At 33.5% G+C, this 14,565-nt stretch overlaps 5 protein-coding genes and 2 non-coding genes across 11 annotated transcripts; 2 read left to right on the top strand and 5 right to left on the bottom strand.

Annotated features, from left to right (window-relative positions):
* Nucleotides 1-1,376: 1,376 nt before the first annotated feature.
* AT5G38920 (Polynucleotidyl transferase, ribonuclease H-like superfamily protein) lies at nucleotides 1,377-2,097 on the top strand (the record flags this gene model as incomplete). The annotated part of the gene is made up of 2 exons (NM_123254.1): nucleotides 1,377-1,514; nucleotides 1,657-2,097. 2 exons carry the CDS (start codon nucleotides 1,377-1,379, stop codon nucleotides 2,095-2,097), a joined length of 579 nt encoding a protein of 192 aa, NP_198708.1.
* Nucleotides 2,098-4,082: 1,985 nt separating this feature from the next.
* AT5G38910 (RmlC-like cupins superfamily protein) lies at nucleotides 4,083-5,067 on the bottom strand. 2 transcript variants are annotated; one of them, NM_001344279.1, is made up of 3 exons: nucleotides 4,882-5,067; nucleotides 4,547-4,776; nucleotides 4,114-4,435 (listed from the first exon to the last, which is right to left on the bottom strand). In NM_001344279.1, exons 1-3 carry the CDS (start codon nucleotides 5,003-5,005, stop codon nucleotides 4,232-4,234), a joined length of 558 nt encoding a protein of 185 aa, NP_001332456.1. In that variant the 5' UTR covers nucleotides 5,006-5,067; the 3' UTR covers nucleotides 4,114-4,231. The 2 variants fall into 2 exon arrangements, with proteins under 2 accessions (NP_198707.1, NP_001332456.1); NM_123253.2 differs by having other exon boundaries at nucleotides 4,083-4,776; nucleotides 4,882-5,053.
* Nucleotides 5,068-7,885: 2,818 nt separating this feature from the next.
* Nucleotides 7,886-7,959, bottom strand: AT5G38905. Its single transcript has one exon. It is a non-coding gene; the product is annotated as a tRNA-Ile (tRNA).
* Nucleotides 7,960-8,103: 144 nt separating this feature from the next.
* AT5G38900 (Thioredoxin superfamily protein) lies at nucleotides 8,104-10,311 on the top strand (the record flags this gene model as incomplete). Of its 2 annotated transcripts, none has more annotated exons than NM_123252.3 (8): nucleotides 8,104-8,270; nucleotides 8,860-9,014; nucleotides 9,096-9,215; nucleotides 9,302-9,345; nucleotides 9,429-9,554; nucleotides 9,653-9,737; nucleotides 9,822-9,878; nucleotides 9,994-10,311. In NM_123252.3, exons 2-8 carry the CDS (start codon nucleotides 8,871-8,873, stop codon nucleotides 10,069-10,071), a joined length of 654 nt encoding a protein of 217 aa, NP_198706.1. In that variant the 5' UTR covers nucleotides 8,104-8,270; nucleotides 8,860-8,870. The 2 variants fall into 2 exon arrangements, with proteins under 2 accessions (NP_198706.1, NP_001331080.1); NM_001344278.1 differs by lacking the exon at nucleotides 8,104-8,270 and adding an exon at nucleotides 8,379-8,583 and having other exon boundaries at nucleotides 9,994-10,071.
* Nucleotides 8,693-8,881, bottom strand: AT5G05865. Its single transcript, NR_142871.1, has one exon.
* Nucleotides 10,290-12,562, bottom strand: AT5G38895 (RING/U-box superfamily protein; the record flags this gene model as incomplete). 3 transcript variants are annotated; one of them, NM_001203508.1, is made up of 6 exons in its annotated part: nucleotides 12,488-12,562; nucleotides 12,180-12,249; nucleotides 11,613-11,879; nucleotides 11,130-11,532; nucleotides 10,762-10,871; nucleotides 10,400-10,533 (listed from the first exon to the last, which is right to left on the bottom strand). In NM_001203508.1, exons 1-6 carry the CDS (start codon nucleotides 12,493-12,495, stop codon nucleotides 10,501-10,503), a joined length of 891 nt encoding a protein of 296 aa, NP_001190437.1. In that variant the 5' UTR covers nucleotides 12,496-12,562. The 3 variants fall into 3 exon arrangements, with proteins under 3 accessions (NP_001318701.1, NP_001190437.1, NP_001190436.2); NM_001203507.2 differs by having other exon boundaries at nucleotides 10,501-10,533; nucleotides 11,613-11,862; nucleotides 12,180-12,361; nucleotides 12,512-12,562; NM_001344277.1 differs by lacking the exon at nucleotides 12,488-12,562 and having other exon boundaries at nucleotides 10,290-10,533; nucleotides 12,180-12,345.
* Nucleotides 12,563-12,646: 84 nt separating this feature from the next.
* AT5G38890 (Nucleic acid-binding, OB-fold-like protein) lies at nucleotides 12,647-14,398 on the bottom strand. The gene is made up of 6 exons (NM_123250.4): nucleotides 14,157-14,398; nucleotides 13,946-14,020; nucleotides 13,760-13,848; nucleotides 13,591-13,675; nucleotides 13,279-13,360; nucleotides 12,647-13,009 (listed from the first exon to the last, which is right to left on the bottom strand). The coding sequence occupies exons 1-6, from the start codon at nucleotides 14,307-14,309 to the stop codon at nucleotides 12,918-12,920; spliced, it is 576 nt and encodes a 191-aa protein (NP_568559.2). The 5' UTR covers nucleotides 14,310-14,398; the 3' UTR covers nucleotides 12,647-12,917.
* Nucleotides 14,399-14,565: the final 167 nt, after the last annotated feature.

The following is a 14,565-nucleotide window of genomic DNA, read 5'->3' as shown; positions in this document are numbered from 1 at the left end:
AAACGTTTGGCGGGAAATTTATTTTCAGAATATTTTGGGCGGGAAAAAACAAATATTTCATTTTGTTTATCTAAAACATTTTCCAAATAGAGGTAAAATGGTCATTAAACATTAAGAGAGGGTATAAATGAAAATGAAAAATAAAAATGGATAGTATTGGAAAAAGAGTAATGTTGAAAAGGCATTCATAACAATTATTCTAATAAAGTTTTAGTTTTCTTTCCTCAACCCATTATGTTTAATTGAACATTATAAACTGTTTATATATATTATTTCTCCAACAAACATGATGCACTTGAAATTTGAAATGGCAAGTGTGTTTTTTTCTTAATGATTTCTTCCTTTTATCTGTCGTTTATATCACTGACTTTAAGAGAAGGTCAATTTGATCGTGTTGGGGTGTGTTAAAATGTTAACACTTGCTGGTTTTGTTTAATAATTTTTTTTTGGTTAAAATTGGTTGATTGTTTCTTAGATGATAAGACACGACTATATAAACCAAATATAAAGTATAATGGATATTGGGAACAGTATAGAGATTAAGATATATAACTAATTTTTTTAGGGAAAATTTTACTTTTTTCTTTTTCTTACATAAATATGAACCATATAACGGTTGTAAATTCGTCGTCGAAACTATCCAAATAACATTACACACTTTCGTCTAAGTTGTAACAATAATTGGTAAATAAAATTGGAAAGAAATCATAGTGATGAAGTTAACGCGGAAAATGGAAAGTGTAACAAAAATATATCATATCATATCATCGGTAGAAATGAGAGTCATATGTACGTCGTTTTTTTATTTATTTATTTATTTATATAAAAACATATTTCCTAGCTTATAGACCCTATTAAACATATCTCGACTTTATCGATCTCAGCATGTTTTCTATGTTTCTAAAGTTTCTTCAACGAAGCCTGTCAAACTGGAGTTTGTAAGTAGATGGTTTGATTTCATAAGTCTTTTAAGCACTAACTAAATGAGGACAAGTAGTTCCAAATTTTCCGGTTGTGGTATTTACCATCATCATCAACAAAATTCAGTTTTTGAAAAAAAAGTATTTGTGTTGTGATTTGCTTCTCAGTGGAAAATAATTAAGGATTCATTTTAAAGTTTCGGTTGTTGAGTTTATTTTAATTATGGCTTTATGCCTTAAATTGTTTTTTTGCTTCAATAGTTTTGGTTTATGTTTTGGTTCCGGAAAAATTGTTTTTCCGCTGACTAAGAATCAGAAAAAGTTTGGGCTATACTTTCCGCTGACTAAGAATCAGAAAAACTAAGAATCAGGAATAGTTTTGCTAGACTTGTTTGGGCTATATCCCCCATCCCAGCCCCGCCTGAAGGTGAGTGGTCAGATTCTCTATACCAAAACATGCACAGGATATTGAACATTAATCAGTACCACCCACAGTTGGGAGATGACGGTATGGTAGCTCCATGGATTCTATGGAGACTGTGGAAGAATCGAAATGACCTCGTTTTTAAGGGGAAACAGTTTGATGCACCAGATGTAATTCGGCGGGCTGTAGAGGATGTTGAGGAGTGGAGGCAAAATCTGCAGCGGAGTTTTCTACCAAAACACATAGAGAGATCTGAGCAGCAAGTGATCAAGTGGAAGCAACCCCCACATGGGTGGGTTAAGTGTAACTCAGATGGAGCTTGGAATGCAGAACGCAGCAAGTGTGGCATCGGCTGGGTGCTTAGAAACTCCGACAAGAACGTGCTTTGGATGGGTGCAAGGGCTATCAATGACTCAATCCGCCTTGGTTACTGAGGCTGAAGCCATGCGTTGGGCGGTGTTGTCACTCTCTCGACTCAATTACCGAAAGGTAATCTTTGAATCTGACTCCCAACAATTGGTGTCTATTCTTGTTGATAACGGTGATATGCCTATTCTGGACCCTATTCTACAAGACATCAAGCTCTTGCTTCAGCATTTTGAGGAAACAAAGTTTGTGTTCATGCATCGTGGAGGCAATGGAGTGGCAGATAGGATAGCAAAGGAATCTCTTTCTCTTGAGAATTATGATCCTAAGTTGTATTCTATAGTGCCATATTGGGTAAAATCGTTTGTGGAATTAGACAAGTTGTAAAACTCTGTTGTTTAATGATAATTATTGTTGTTGAGCCAAAAAAAAAAAAAAAGAATCAGGAAAAGTTTATAGACCCAATTCCAAGTAGGGTTAGTCCAATGATATAACCAATAATCAGAAGTAAAGGCATCGGCCCAAATAATTATTGGTCCAAGATAAAAACTTTGTAGCCCATGGATATTTTTTTTTGTTTTTAAGATATTTGAGATAAGCGACTAGACTGTTTAATTGACTAGATTTTTTTTCTTAAATATATATTTATTAAAGCGAATCCAGTTACAAAAACGGTATACTGGAGTCAAGGCGGTCCAATGTATTTCCCTGCCTAAAGCACAAAAAAAAAAAATTTCGCCCAACTAATACAAAAATGTAAAAATACTAGATTTTAACCCGCGGTACATTGCAAAAACAATTTATTTTTTAAATTAATATATATAAAAATTTGTAAATTGTATCTATCTATAAAATGTTTTAATTTTATAGTTTACAATTGTTATTAAGTAACATCCTGCCAAACCCGTCCTCTAAAACAAACTCATTTATTTTATTAATGTTGATCTTATTTATGATATGTTTATGAATTATTGTCTAAATATTTTGTAATTTTGTAGTAATTAAATTCTATCAAATATCTCGGTTTGATGATTATAATCATGCAGAAAAGCAATATCAAAAATGATATTTTGTAGTAATTAAATGATATTAAATATTTTGGAAGTTTTATTTTAGTAATTAATTGTGTAGTTAAAGTAGAGAGATTTTGGGAAGATTGTTAAATGTCAAATATTTAATTAGAAGATTTTCTTTCTAATTATCAAAAACAATTATTAAAATGCCAGTGGCAGCCGCTGTAAATAAATCCCAACTCCAGGATTTATTTCACAAAGTTGCTGCAAAAATGTATATATAGATTACGAATAACACTCATATAGTCTCAAACTTAAGACCTGCTGCCTAAGAAAGTAAGACACTACCGCTACACTAAATGCATTTCTCACGAAAATGATGCCCTAAAATTCTTGATATATTTTTAGCGCCTAAAGCATGGACTTCACCAGCTTTAGCCCAGGACCGGCCCTGACTGGAATCTTGCTAGAAAAAAAAGACTCAACTTCTGTTAATCATCGTCTGCAGTGTAACCATATTCTTAGATCTGGCAGAATTAAAGCACACATCTTCGTAGCCGCCTCAGAGGATTGAGAAAATCCTGCGGAAGATTCCAGTTTTCATCAGCCATCCTTCTCCTCTGAAGCACCAACCCACCACAAGCGTCCCAAAAAGTTAGTCACACCAAGGCAATCGCCTATCTCTTCAGTTAATTTTTTTTTTTATGGAAGAACTATTGCTAACATCCGTACGATTAAAACGCTAAATGACATTAATTAGCTAGCTCGAGAGAGTCTGTTATTCTCCCATGCATACGTAATTAACACATGCTAAGAAAAGATCGCAAAGCAGAAGACCCACAATGTAAGTTTATACGTGAAAATTTGAAACAGATCTTTCGCAACACATGAGGATAACACGCACCGGCAGATCTATGTACAAGAAAGGAGGGTCATGTGACCTCCCTAAATTTCAGAATTTTATTTAAATGTTATGAGAAAATATATATTTGGCTTATCAAATTTTTTTTTTTTTAGCTATGTGTGACCTGAGTAAAAAATGATCCTGGATCCGCTACACGAAGAACCTTTTAGAGTCTTCTTCCATAACTCTTCAAGGCAAAAACCTCTCAACGAGCTAGAGACTTTAATATAATTTAGACATGAATATAGATAAATTGTGCAGAGGACACTTTTTCTTCACAAATAAGGCGGTCAATAATTTTTGTATCAAAGTCTTATACGACTTGATTAATATAACATAATATGATGTTTGTAAATTCATCAGAAAATATTTATACTGACGTGCTAATAGATTTCTTATTGAAGAAAAATCCATCACAAAAGAGATCTAGCTTTCGTGAATTTCCAAATGTAAAACATGAATCCAATTCTAAAAACGTAAAGATATTATTGATTCATTTATAATTTAAACAAGGTAAAAGCAATGACTAACGTCATGACATGTTATGATAATCGGATAATACAAGATCCTTAATTATTCAGTCTTAGTCACTTCGAGCACGATATTATGGTTTTATGAACTTGGTCTGTAGATCCATGACAATCTTAGGGTCAACCTGGAATGCACTTGCAAGAAAACTTGGGTCTATCTGTGGGTTAGACCCAAACACGGTGTCAGCAATAGTGATGACACCAGGGTTTTGGCTGCTGAGACCAGCGAATGCAACCGCCGGATATTTTCCAACGTTCACTTGGAAATGAATGAGTCCCTGTGGAAACACAAAGACATCACCCTCGTAAAGTGTTTTACTGAAAAGGCGATTTTCGGGGTTTGACGTGACAAACCCAACGAAAAGTGTTCCAACCGCGACATACAAGACCTCGGAGGCACGTGGGTGGGTGTGAGGTGGGTTCTGTCCGTAAACTCCATAGTCGATACGGACAAGTGAGATTCCAAGAGTGTTTAACCCTGGTAGGTTGTTAACATTGACGGCTGTTACGTTAGACCCAGTTTTTGGATTAGGTGGTCTTGCCTCGTGGAGCCCTGTAAAAAAGAAGTCTTCTACTGTGACGAGCTTCGGGTCCTTGCAGAACTTTCCGTTCACAAAAACTGAACGTTATAACCAAATAAAAAGAGTGTAAGAACGTAATGACTTTTCCTAACTACCGATTACATTTAAATGATTATGGAGTATTGGAGTGAACATATACATACCACCATCTGCTGGGGTGTTGACACCAACGCAAAAGTCCTGAAGAGAGCTTGGGTCCGAAGCCTTGCTTAATGAAAGTGTTATTGCCAAGATAGATAAAACTGCAAGAAATGAGAAACTTTTCATGGTTATATATTAGTTGAAGCAATTCTTCGAAGAGATAAAAAAGGTTTTAATGGCGAGATGATAACCTTATGAGACATATCTCTCAATTTATAGACAAGTTTAGGAGTAGAACTAGTCCGTACGAATGATGAACTTGATGTTTGAATTGTTATTTTTTTTTTTATGTAAATTGTGTTTCCTAATTCCACACACTATGTTTATGATGGTAATATTTGAATTGAAAAACGTAAGATTGGAATAAAAATAAATACGTAAGATTATGATGAAATATGATGCATTTGAAGTTTGAAATGGCAAGTGTTGGTGATTAACAAGTTATACATACGTCAAAGGTTTGTTTAATTATTATTCTTCACCTTTTAACGAATTACACTTGTTCACTCTAATTAATAATCTTCAAAGGTGTAGTCCGCGTCATGCTGATGCTCGGGAAGGTCTTTTCCTTTACTTAATATTGTTGTAGTCGGTTATTTGACCAATGAACATACATACGAAAAAACAAATATCAAAGCAAAAAAAAAACATCAAATTAAACCAATATTCAAAAAATCGGTAGGTCGTATCTAGACGGTCCGTATGAGCCTAGCGCCTAGACAAATAAATCGGGGATTAAGCGGGGTATGGGAATACAAGATAATTAATTTCAGGGTTATTTAAAATAGATAATTTTTAAATTATTACCGAACATAAACCAGACATTGCTCTTGCTCACCCCTAAGCAATAGTAGTATATATTACTAGTTGTTGTCGAACATAAAACAAATTGTTAACGCGATTACTCATGCAACCGTAAGCAACAGTATACATTAATTTAAAACCAAAAAAACAGTATACATTAGTTGTTGATTTTGTTGTATTAAACTTCCCTTAGCTTGTCATTTATTACACTTGCTGCTATTCATTGACTCGAACAAAAGGTCAATGTGATGAATTTATTTAGATATGTTAAAATGTAAGAAAAAATAAGTTCTATTTGATTGTTTCTTTACACGACTATATCAACCAATATAAAAAAAATCCCAATCCAGTCAAAAGACCCGATCGACTCCAAGCAGAACCAGTCCATAATGAAACACTTATAACAATGGTTTAGCTGCCAAGCTGATGTAAGATATATAGTATAATTTTGTTTTCTTAAGTTTTCCAAGCTAATACGTAAATTAATCACTAAATAGATTTTTTGAGCGTATTAGTGTAACACAATTGGATTCGAAGTTAGATTATGACACAACAACAACAAAAACAACAACAACATCGATACATATTATTCAGCCACATGGCCTTCACCTTCATGCCTTGTCATACAGTTTACATGGTATATTTTTTTTTAAAGTGTCGACTAATATTTTGCTAGATATTTTTGTTTATAGTTTTGGTCGTTGGATATCTTACTATATTATTTGAAAAGTACATTTTAAATGTAACTTTATTTTTTGTAATTAATTACATGACAATACCATTAAAAAAATTTAATCAAAAACAAAATCTTTTAATGACGTCATTAAGATTACCAAACTCATTTAACTACAATATTCATTTCTTAAATATAAGGCTTATTGGATCTAAAAACGGATCATCAAAGATTTCCTAAACTGAAGCAAAATATACCGAATATTCAAATATCTATCTGTTATCAAATTATAAACAAATAAGTTCGTAAAACAATTTAATATTTTATAAACGAAATCAATTAAATCTTAATCACATAAAAATTAGCACAAAAAAAAGCATTCAACATTTAAAAAATTATCAAATCTCTGTGTTATATAAGTTTTATACTATATTCAAATAAAGTGTAATATACCTTTTCAATTTGTATTTTTTAACTAGTTTAAGCTAACTAATATATTTGCTAATCTTATACCTATCAAAACCGACTATCGTTTCTTATCTCTATAGTATTTTTGCAAGACTTTTTTGGTGGATTTGGGTGAAAGTGCATTCGGATCATATGGTACATTCCCCTATTAAATAAATATGGTGCACTCCTATGTTATTAGCTAAAATGTTTAGATTATAAATCAAAGTCATATCATAAATAAAATTAATATTAATAAAATAAATGGCTTTTTGGCAAGACGAATTTGGAGGGACAGTAAAATATAATTAATCCACCGTTTCAATACGGGTTAAATCTTTAATTTATTAACATATCAAATCATCCTAATTTAGAAAAGATTATATAAAACCAAAAATGTTATGTGGTATATATAATGTTACTATATATAAAATTAAACTATAAAATATAAATCTATTAGAGAATGATACAAGTTGCAAAAATTTTATATATAATAAATAATTCTTAAATTTTAAAAATTACTACTATAAAAAAAATCACGAGACGGGTAAAGAAATTACAGAACGGATTTTATTTTGGAATTGGGTTATATGGTAGATGTATTTGAATCAATATTTATAAAATTTTAAAATATTATTAATATGTTGTTTTAATAAGGATTAAAACTTCAGTTTTTTAACAATTGTCTCATGTATTCGTCGTATAACGTTACTTAATAACAATTATAAACTATAAAATATAAATATTTTATAAAAATAAAATTTACAAATTTTAATATATATTATCTTTAAAAAATAAATCGTCCCGCGGTATAGTGAGGGTTAAAATCTAGTACTTGTGCTATGTTTTTATCAAAAGTCAACGAGATTAACTAAGCAACCACAAAATAGGAAAACGCATCAAACGCACATATATATGAGATCATGTATATGATTATATCATGATGATACTCATGGGCGTAGTCAATTTACATTGTAGAAAGTCTTGTCTTCTTTAAAGAGTTGGTCAATTTAAATTGTCCAATGAAACAAATATTATCACAATTCACAACTTCTTCGTCACAAAAAAGATTTAAAACCAAATGGCCCATGCAGGTTTCGAACCTGCGACCTTCGCGTTATTAGCACGACGCTCTAACCAACTGAGCTAATGGGCCATTTGCTACAAAACTAAAATCATATTTACTAATCTTTAAATTATCATTTTTATACAAATTATTAGTCCAAAAAAGATGCAAGAAATGTTGAAAAATATTTTTCATACGGGTTATTGGTCAAAGTATATGCAAGAAATGTTGAAAAATATTTTTCATACGGGTTATTAGTCAAAGTATATGCAAGAAAAAAATGGAAAAGTTTGGGATATATCATCGTGCATGGTTGGTCATTATGTGTGTATCTTTTGATTTTGACTTGTCTCTCCATTAATTAGAGGTTTCACGATCTTCTTCCTCCAATCTTTTTCCAGGTAAACAAAGAAACATTAAATTTTTGATCATATCATTACACTTACACATATGCTTAGTTTTGTACAATTAGGACATATTATTGTTCTTCTAATCAGAAAGTTTTCATCCAAACAAACTTTTTAGCGTTAAAGCTCATTTCTTGGAGAATTTTGAAGTGTTGAATTTTTCAATTTCGTGTTTGATTAAAGATTTGACAGAATCAGAAAATAAGGGTTGATTTAGAGAGTTTGGTGTTGCAGATTAATCAAATTCATAAGTTTTTGTCTATGAGTTCAAAAATCCTGAAGAGTCCAATCTTAAGATTTTTCAGAGGCAAGTTTTGAGATGATCCTTTTGATCTGAACAATTATGTAATTAGTACACTTTGAGCCACCTGATATTGAAGAGCATGTTTTTGTTCAGTTTTTGAGTGTAATGAATTTTTGAATCTAGAAGTTCTAGATGAACTTTTTATGTGAATAAAGATTATCCATTTGCCTTTGTTGTCTTAAACTTGAAGGTCAAGTTTCTGTCTTGTTTTGGTTGAGTTTTTAAATGGATTCTTGAATTCTTTAATTTGATATCTGAACTGTGACTGAAATTGGTTAGGAAAAGTCATTATGGCTGAGTCTGCAAGCAACACCGCTTCAAAAAAGCTCATTCAAATCGACGTAAGCTCGGATTCGGTGTGTCCATGGTGCTTTGTAGGAAAGAAGAATCTTGACAAAGCTATTGAAGCATCTAAAGATCAATACAACTTCGAGGTTTACCTCTCTCTCACTCTCTTTTCTTTTGTATAACAATTGTAATGGTTATAATATTCATCTCTCGAAAAAACAATGTAGATTCGATGGCGTCCGTTTTTCCTTGATCCATCTGCACCTAAAGAAGGTGTGAGTAAGAAAGAGTTTTATCTACAGAAATATGGAAACAGATATCAAGGAATGTTTGCAAGAATGTCCGAGGTTTTTTCACTTACACATTCTTTAACATAGCTTATATGTTCTTGTTGAGAGAATCTTGAAAATGAGCTTTTGATTCATCATTACAGGTCTTTAAAGGTCTTGGCTTAGAGTTTGACACAGCTGGTCTCACGTAAGCACCATGAGTTTCCTTTTATCAATCAAGAAAATAGATTTCTTTTCTTTTCTTCTAACATGTTTTGTTGATAAGAACAGAGGAAACAGTCTGGATAGTCATAGACTTATACATTATACCGGTAAACAAGCGCCGGAGAAGCAACATACACTTGTTGAGGAACTGTTTATCGGTTACTTTACGCAGGGAAAGTTCATCGGTGATAGGTATTTATCACTAGGCTCTTGTCCTCAGAATATGTGAAACAGTTTTATTTTGTGATAGATTAGCTCAAGTTTAACTTATGATGCTTGTGGATCAATAGAGAGTTTTTGGTAGAGACGGCTAACAAGGTTGGGATAGAAGGAGCAGAAGAATTCCTCTCAGACCCCAACAATGGAGTTACAGAGGTATGTTTTCTGTATCATCTAATCATTAGTGTTTTTTTCTTCCTCTGTAGTATAATGTTGAATGAACTGTTTTGATCTTTAAAGGTGAAAGAAGAACTGGCAAAGTATTCGAAAAATATCACCGGAGTTCCAAATTACACTGTAAGTTTTAGCGCTTTAGATTGATTGCCTTAATAAGTTCATGGCGAAACTCGCCATTTTTGAAGGGTGCCTTAGTCTTCAAGTCTAATGTCCATGCTTTGTATTGTTTGGTCAGATCAATGGGAAGGTGAAGCTGAGTGGTGCGCAACCGCCCGAGACATTCCAGAGTGCGTTTAAAGCGGCCTCGGCTTGAAACACAATCAGTGTACTCAAGAGTTGTTGAAGTTTTACATCTATGGAGATTCTCTGTTTCTGTTGTTTGAGCTTTAAGTTATTGACTTTTCAAAGAAGTTGGTGTAATAAGATTTTTCTTTATTGGTTTGTCTAATAATTCAGAGAAGTTGATTTCAAGCACTCTTCTTCTTCTTGCTCTGATCTCAAAACAATGTTCTAGATAACAATTTTTTGAATGATTCAAACTACTTTTCCTTCCAATCATTGTCTTGCTTTATAAATGTATATAAGATATATGAGTCTATAAATTAAGAGACATCACATATTTACTGTTAAAAGGCATCTGGATATTCACAGGAGTTTTATGTACAAGTGATTTCTCTCTGTTTATTCTTTTGAGCAGGACTCAGACGCCATTATGTTCTTTGAGCAAGTCTTTATTACAATGCTAAGAAGTTTCATTTTCATCAAATGCCATCACCTGAAAGATTAGAGTGAAACAATTAGGTATGGATGCATTAACTCCAAAAAGTTAACTCATCTCATGGTTCTCTATATGACCAATAATTGTATGAGAAATGGACCACTACTTAAAATGGGGATATCAAATTCTAATACAAAATGATGCACTTTTAATATCGATGAAGGAGATTGATGGAACATTCGACCAAATCCGGGTTTTAAAGTTTTGTAGAAAGCGACGAGTTACCTTTCCACAGACGGGGCAAGTTTCACTTCTCTCCATCCATTCATAAATACAGCTAAGGTGGAAATGGTGAGAACACTTGGTGATTATCTTCGGATTCTCCAAAGTGTAATCTGCATATTGTTAAAACAAAGAACTATGAAACCAATATTACCTTAATGCACTCGCAACGATTGCCTCATCTACGTAAACTATACTATTAATGGCCTAATGGCTCAGGACTCAGGAGTGCACTAAATGAAGAAATGAAACCAAGAAAGCAACTTATAAAGATCTACTAACAACCTAACACACTCTTTACCAACAAAACTGCATATAATAGGTTCAAAGAGAATAATAACAATAGCATCAAACTAATTTTTTAGTATTACCATCAAGGCAGGTTGGACAAATATCTTCATCATCCGAATCTGCATAATAAACTTCTATCCCCGGCATTGTTTTCGACTTTGTAAAGGTTGATGAACCTTTCGTATACACTTCTTTCGAACCATCTTCAGAATCAGACTTACTCCACTTGGCTCCACCATCACCCAAAGCTTCAGAACTCATTTCAGTATCACCTCTTAACGGTTCTGATTCTTCACCTGAATGACTAGAGCCCTTAACAAAACGAAAGTACCTAGGATCAGCATCGTAAGGCAATGGTGTTGGAGGAGAATGATATACACTAGACAGAGAGTCATCAAGTGCAGTTGTTGAATTCATCACTGTAGCTGTCTCTACAGTTGAAGGTATTGGATGCATTCCCCCTCTACTAAACAACGAAGCATACTGCCCAAAAAAAATCGAACATAAAGTTTTAACTACAAAGAAACAAAAGATTCGAAGACGAAAGTGAAGAAGAACATTACCAAATCCATGAAACTCTGGAGGAAGCAATTAAGGCAAGGACAGTTCCTAGTTATGGAAGTGTTTGGATTCACATAACTCTCAAAGAGATCAACTTGAAAGCAACAACAGAAAGCACCCATATCTTCGAAATCAATACTTTCAAATTTCACAGAGAATGAGAGAGGAAAGCCAATTTCACAGAAGATTTTCACTAGCTCCCGTAAACCAGAATCCTTCCTCTCTCTTCTTGGTGCAAAACTCTTGTTCCTCCTACACAGTAGAATCACCTGTAAGAGAAACATATAACATTTCTAAAACCAAATGAATAACTAAACTTGAATAAGCTAATACACATCACAAAACTATACAATTCGAGCAAAAAAAAACAGTTTTTTTAAGGATTCATTGTTTAATGTACGAGCAAAAGCATCAACCTTTCAGATAAAAAGCATCAATCCGATGAAACCCAAAAACCATCATAAGCTCATCGATCAACATCAGATGATCAGTAATGAATGGTATCAAAATCCAATGATCATCAAAGAAACTTTCAAAGGAAAACAAAAAACAGAGGAATCGATGAGTACCTTTGTGATAGAGACCTGAGAAAATCCAGAAGCAAGAGAAAACCCAGGAATTTTCCGGTATTGACTAATTCTAAAATTGAAGATTTTTCAGGTTCGTCGAAAAAGTGCAAAATGAAGTTTCCTGAATAATAGCGATCCTTTCTCTCTCGTCTTTGTCTTCTTCTACCTTTTGATCCATAAGCCTTTTTGGTCGAAATTTAACCAGGGAAAAACAGAAAGTTTCGTAAATAGTCCCTTTAATTTTACATATATTTAGTTATGACCCCAAACGTTTCGATTATAAAGCTTAAACTTATTCTAATTGTGACCCATACATTTTTGTATACAAAAACCATTTCTTTTCTCGGCAGCACCAAGGGCATACAGATTTACATCTCTTAGGAAGTTTGTTTCTTGATTTTCTGCTAAGTTTTTATACTACCAACTCACCAAGAAATTGCGACAATCGAATGAATTTTTAAGTTGTTCCGAGCTAAGCCTAGCATTTCCACATTGTTGGAGTTATGGATTTATGTTCAAATTCTAACAACAAAATGTCTTTCGAGTTTAAGAAGTTGTAAGTATCCTAATAATAATAGTATCCTGACTATTGTCGAATAAAGGTCAAGTTGGTCTAAAGTTATCTCTACACTTGATAACAAACAACAGAAGAGCTCAAAATTGTAATAATCTCAAATGTCTGTCTTGCTGCAGAGACCACACCTCATTATGTGAGAGAAGCCAAGTGTTGTCTTGAATTCAATTACCCACCTTGGCAACTTTTCTCTGCTCGGTTTGGCCCGACAAGGGGCACTGCATCTCTGTCCAACTTATCGGAACCATTGTTTCGCCTGCACAATCACCAGACCACATAAACATTTCGATTACTCAAACGGAAATTAACTTCGTATAGTATTATAAACTGCCCAAAGAAGCAAATGCATCTACACATTAACATACTCCAAGTCCAGGACGAAAATATTTGTTACTCATAATTCCATAATGAGAACTACAAGTTAGAAATGTATTACAATTTGATATGTGATAGATTAGCTATATAATTAGTAATCTTTGCCCTCATTACCCTTTATTTAGTTTCTAAGAGTAGGAAAAAAATTACCCGCAGCACTTTCAGCTGAGACCACACCAAGTTCATTCTTAGCAGTTGACAAGTAGTAAGCCCGTGCATCACCAAGAGACAGCTTTAAGAGTCCAAGTTAAGGCAACTTCAGATATTATCACCCAAAACATCATCTATTATTATAGACTACACCTACGCTACATTCAAATTAAACTATACAAAGAGATATGTAAGTAAAAAGAGAAAATAAATGGCATAATGTAACAAATCTTAGAATTGTCTCTCCTCTAATAAACAATGTTAACCACTGTACTACTAGACAATAAGTGTGAAACATAAGCGCAAGGATACAACCATAGCTCTAACAATGTCACCAGCATGGAAAGACTGATGCATGTCAACTTTGTCAATCTCTGTTGCTCTAACATCTTGTTGCCTATGAAAGAGCAAACACAAGTTAGATCGACACATAAAAGAACAAACCTTGAAAATAAACACCAAAGGAGGATGAGAAATTCACCTAATTACACCAGCAAAATTTTCACGAACGGCTTTTGAACCAACACACAAGATATCAACAGCAGCCATCTTAGTCATAACTTTAGTCACCTATCACGAATAACAGAGAATAGTGAGTGATGAAATTACTCTCTTTTTTTCCAAGTATGAACATCAATGAATCCAATGAAATAAGTGCAGGACTCACTCTTGCTATGACAACAGAACCAGTCTCTGGAATAGGACCATGTGCCTTGTGACCTGTAACTTCCACAATAGCTCTCTGCTTACCATTTTTATCATCCAATAAGTTATATATCCATAACAATCACAAAAACAAGTATAACAATCCAACGATTTCGATTTCGATTACGAATAGATGTGCCAGAAGAATTAATCACTTGGAACAAAGACGAAACCTGATCAATTGATTCGGGAAGAGGAGAAACAATCCGGCAAGTTCCTGTGAGGGAAGCGTAGATGGTGGCGTCGTTGACGTAAGCTCCTTTTCCAGCTTTAAACTCTGTCGCTTTCCCGATTACATCTCCCGGCGTTACTAGCCCCGTCGTCATTGTTTCAAAATTTTCCGATTTGAGAGTATCAAACAAAACCCTAGGAAGGAACCTCTGGGTTTTAGATTGAGAAAATTAAAACAATTCGGAATCCATCCCTTTAGTGTTATATAAATTCAACTTTGACCCTAAATGTTCTGGTTGTAATTTTAAACTATTCTAATTTTGACCCATAGTGTTTTCTTATTACCCAATTCGACCCGGTTAGACTTAAATACCTTAGTCCGACCCGGATACATCTCATACCCGAGTCCGA

The sequence above is a fragment of the Arabidopsis thaliana genome, chromosome 5 (genome assembly GCF_000001735.4).
Source record: "Arabidopsis thaliana chromosome 5, partial sequence".
Taxonomy (NCBI): Eukaryota; Viridiplantae; Streptophyta; class Magnoliopsida; order Brassicales; family Brassicaceae; genus Arabidopsis; species Arabidopsis thaliana.
The sequence above is the reverse complement of the archived record's forward strand: the minus strand, read 5'-3'. Positions and strand labels throughout refer to the sequence as shown.

What these genes read in the sequence shown, in the direction of transcription:
- AT5G38910 (NM_123253.2), bottom strand. Translation starts at nt 5,005, where the DNA reads ATGAAAAGTTTCTCATTTCTTGCAGTTTTATCTATCTTGGCAATAACA. An exon ending in CAACACCCCAGCAGATGGTG is followed by an intron (nt 4,777 to 4,881) that starts GTATGTATATGT and finishes TATAACGTTCAG; the next exon opens with TTTTTGTGAACGGAAAGTTC.
- AT5G38890 (NM_123250.4), bottom strand. Translation starts at nt 14,309, where the DNA reads ATGACGACGGGGCTAGTAACGCCGGGAGATGTAATCGGGAAAGCGACA. An exon ending in GTTCTGTTGTCATAGCAAGA is followed by an intron (nt 13,849 to 13,945) that starts GTGAGTCCTGCA and finishes TATTCGTGATAG; the next exon opens with GTGACTAAAGTTATGACTAA. An exon ending in CTCAGCTGAAAGTGCTGCGG is followed by an intron (nt 13,010 to 13,278) that starts GTAATTTTTTTC and finishes GTGATTGTGCAG; the next exon opens with GCGAAACAATGGTTCCGATA.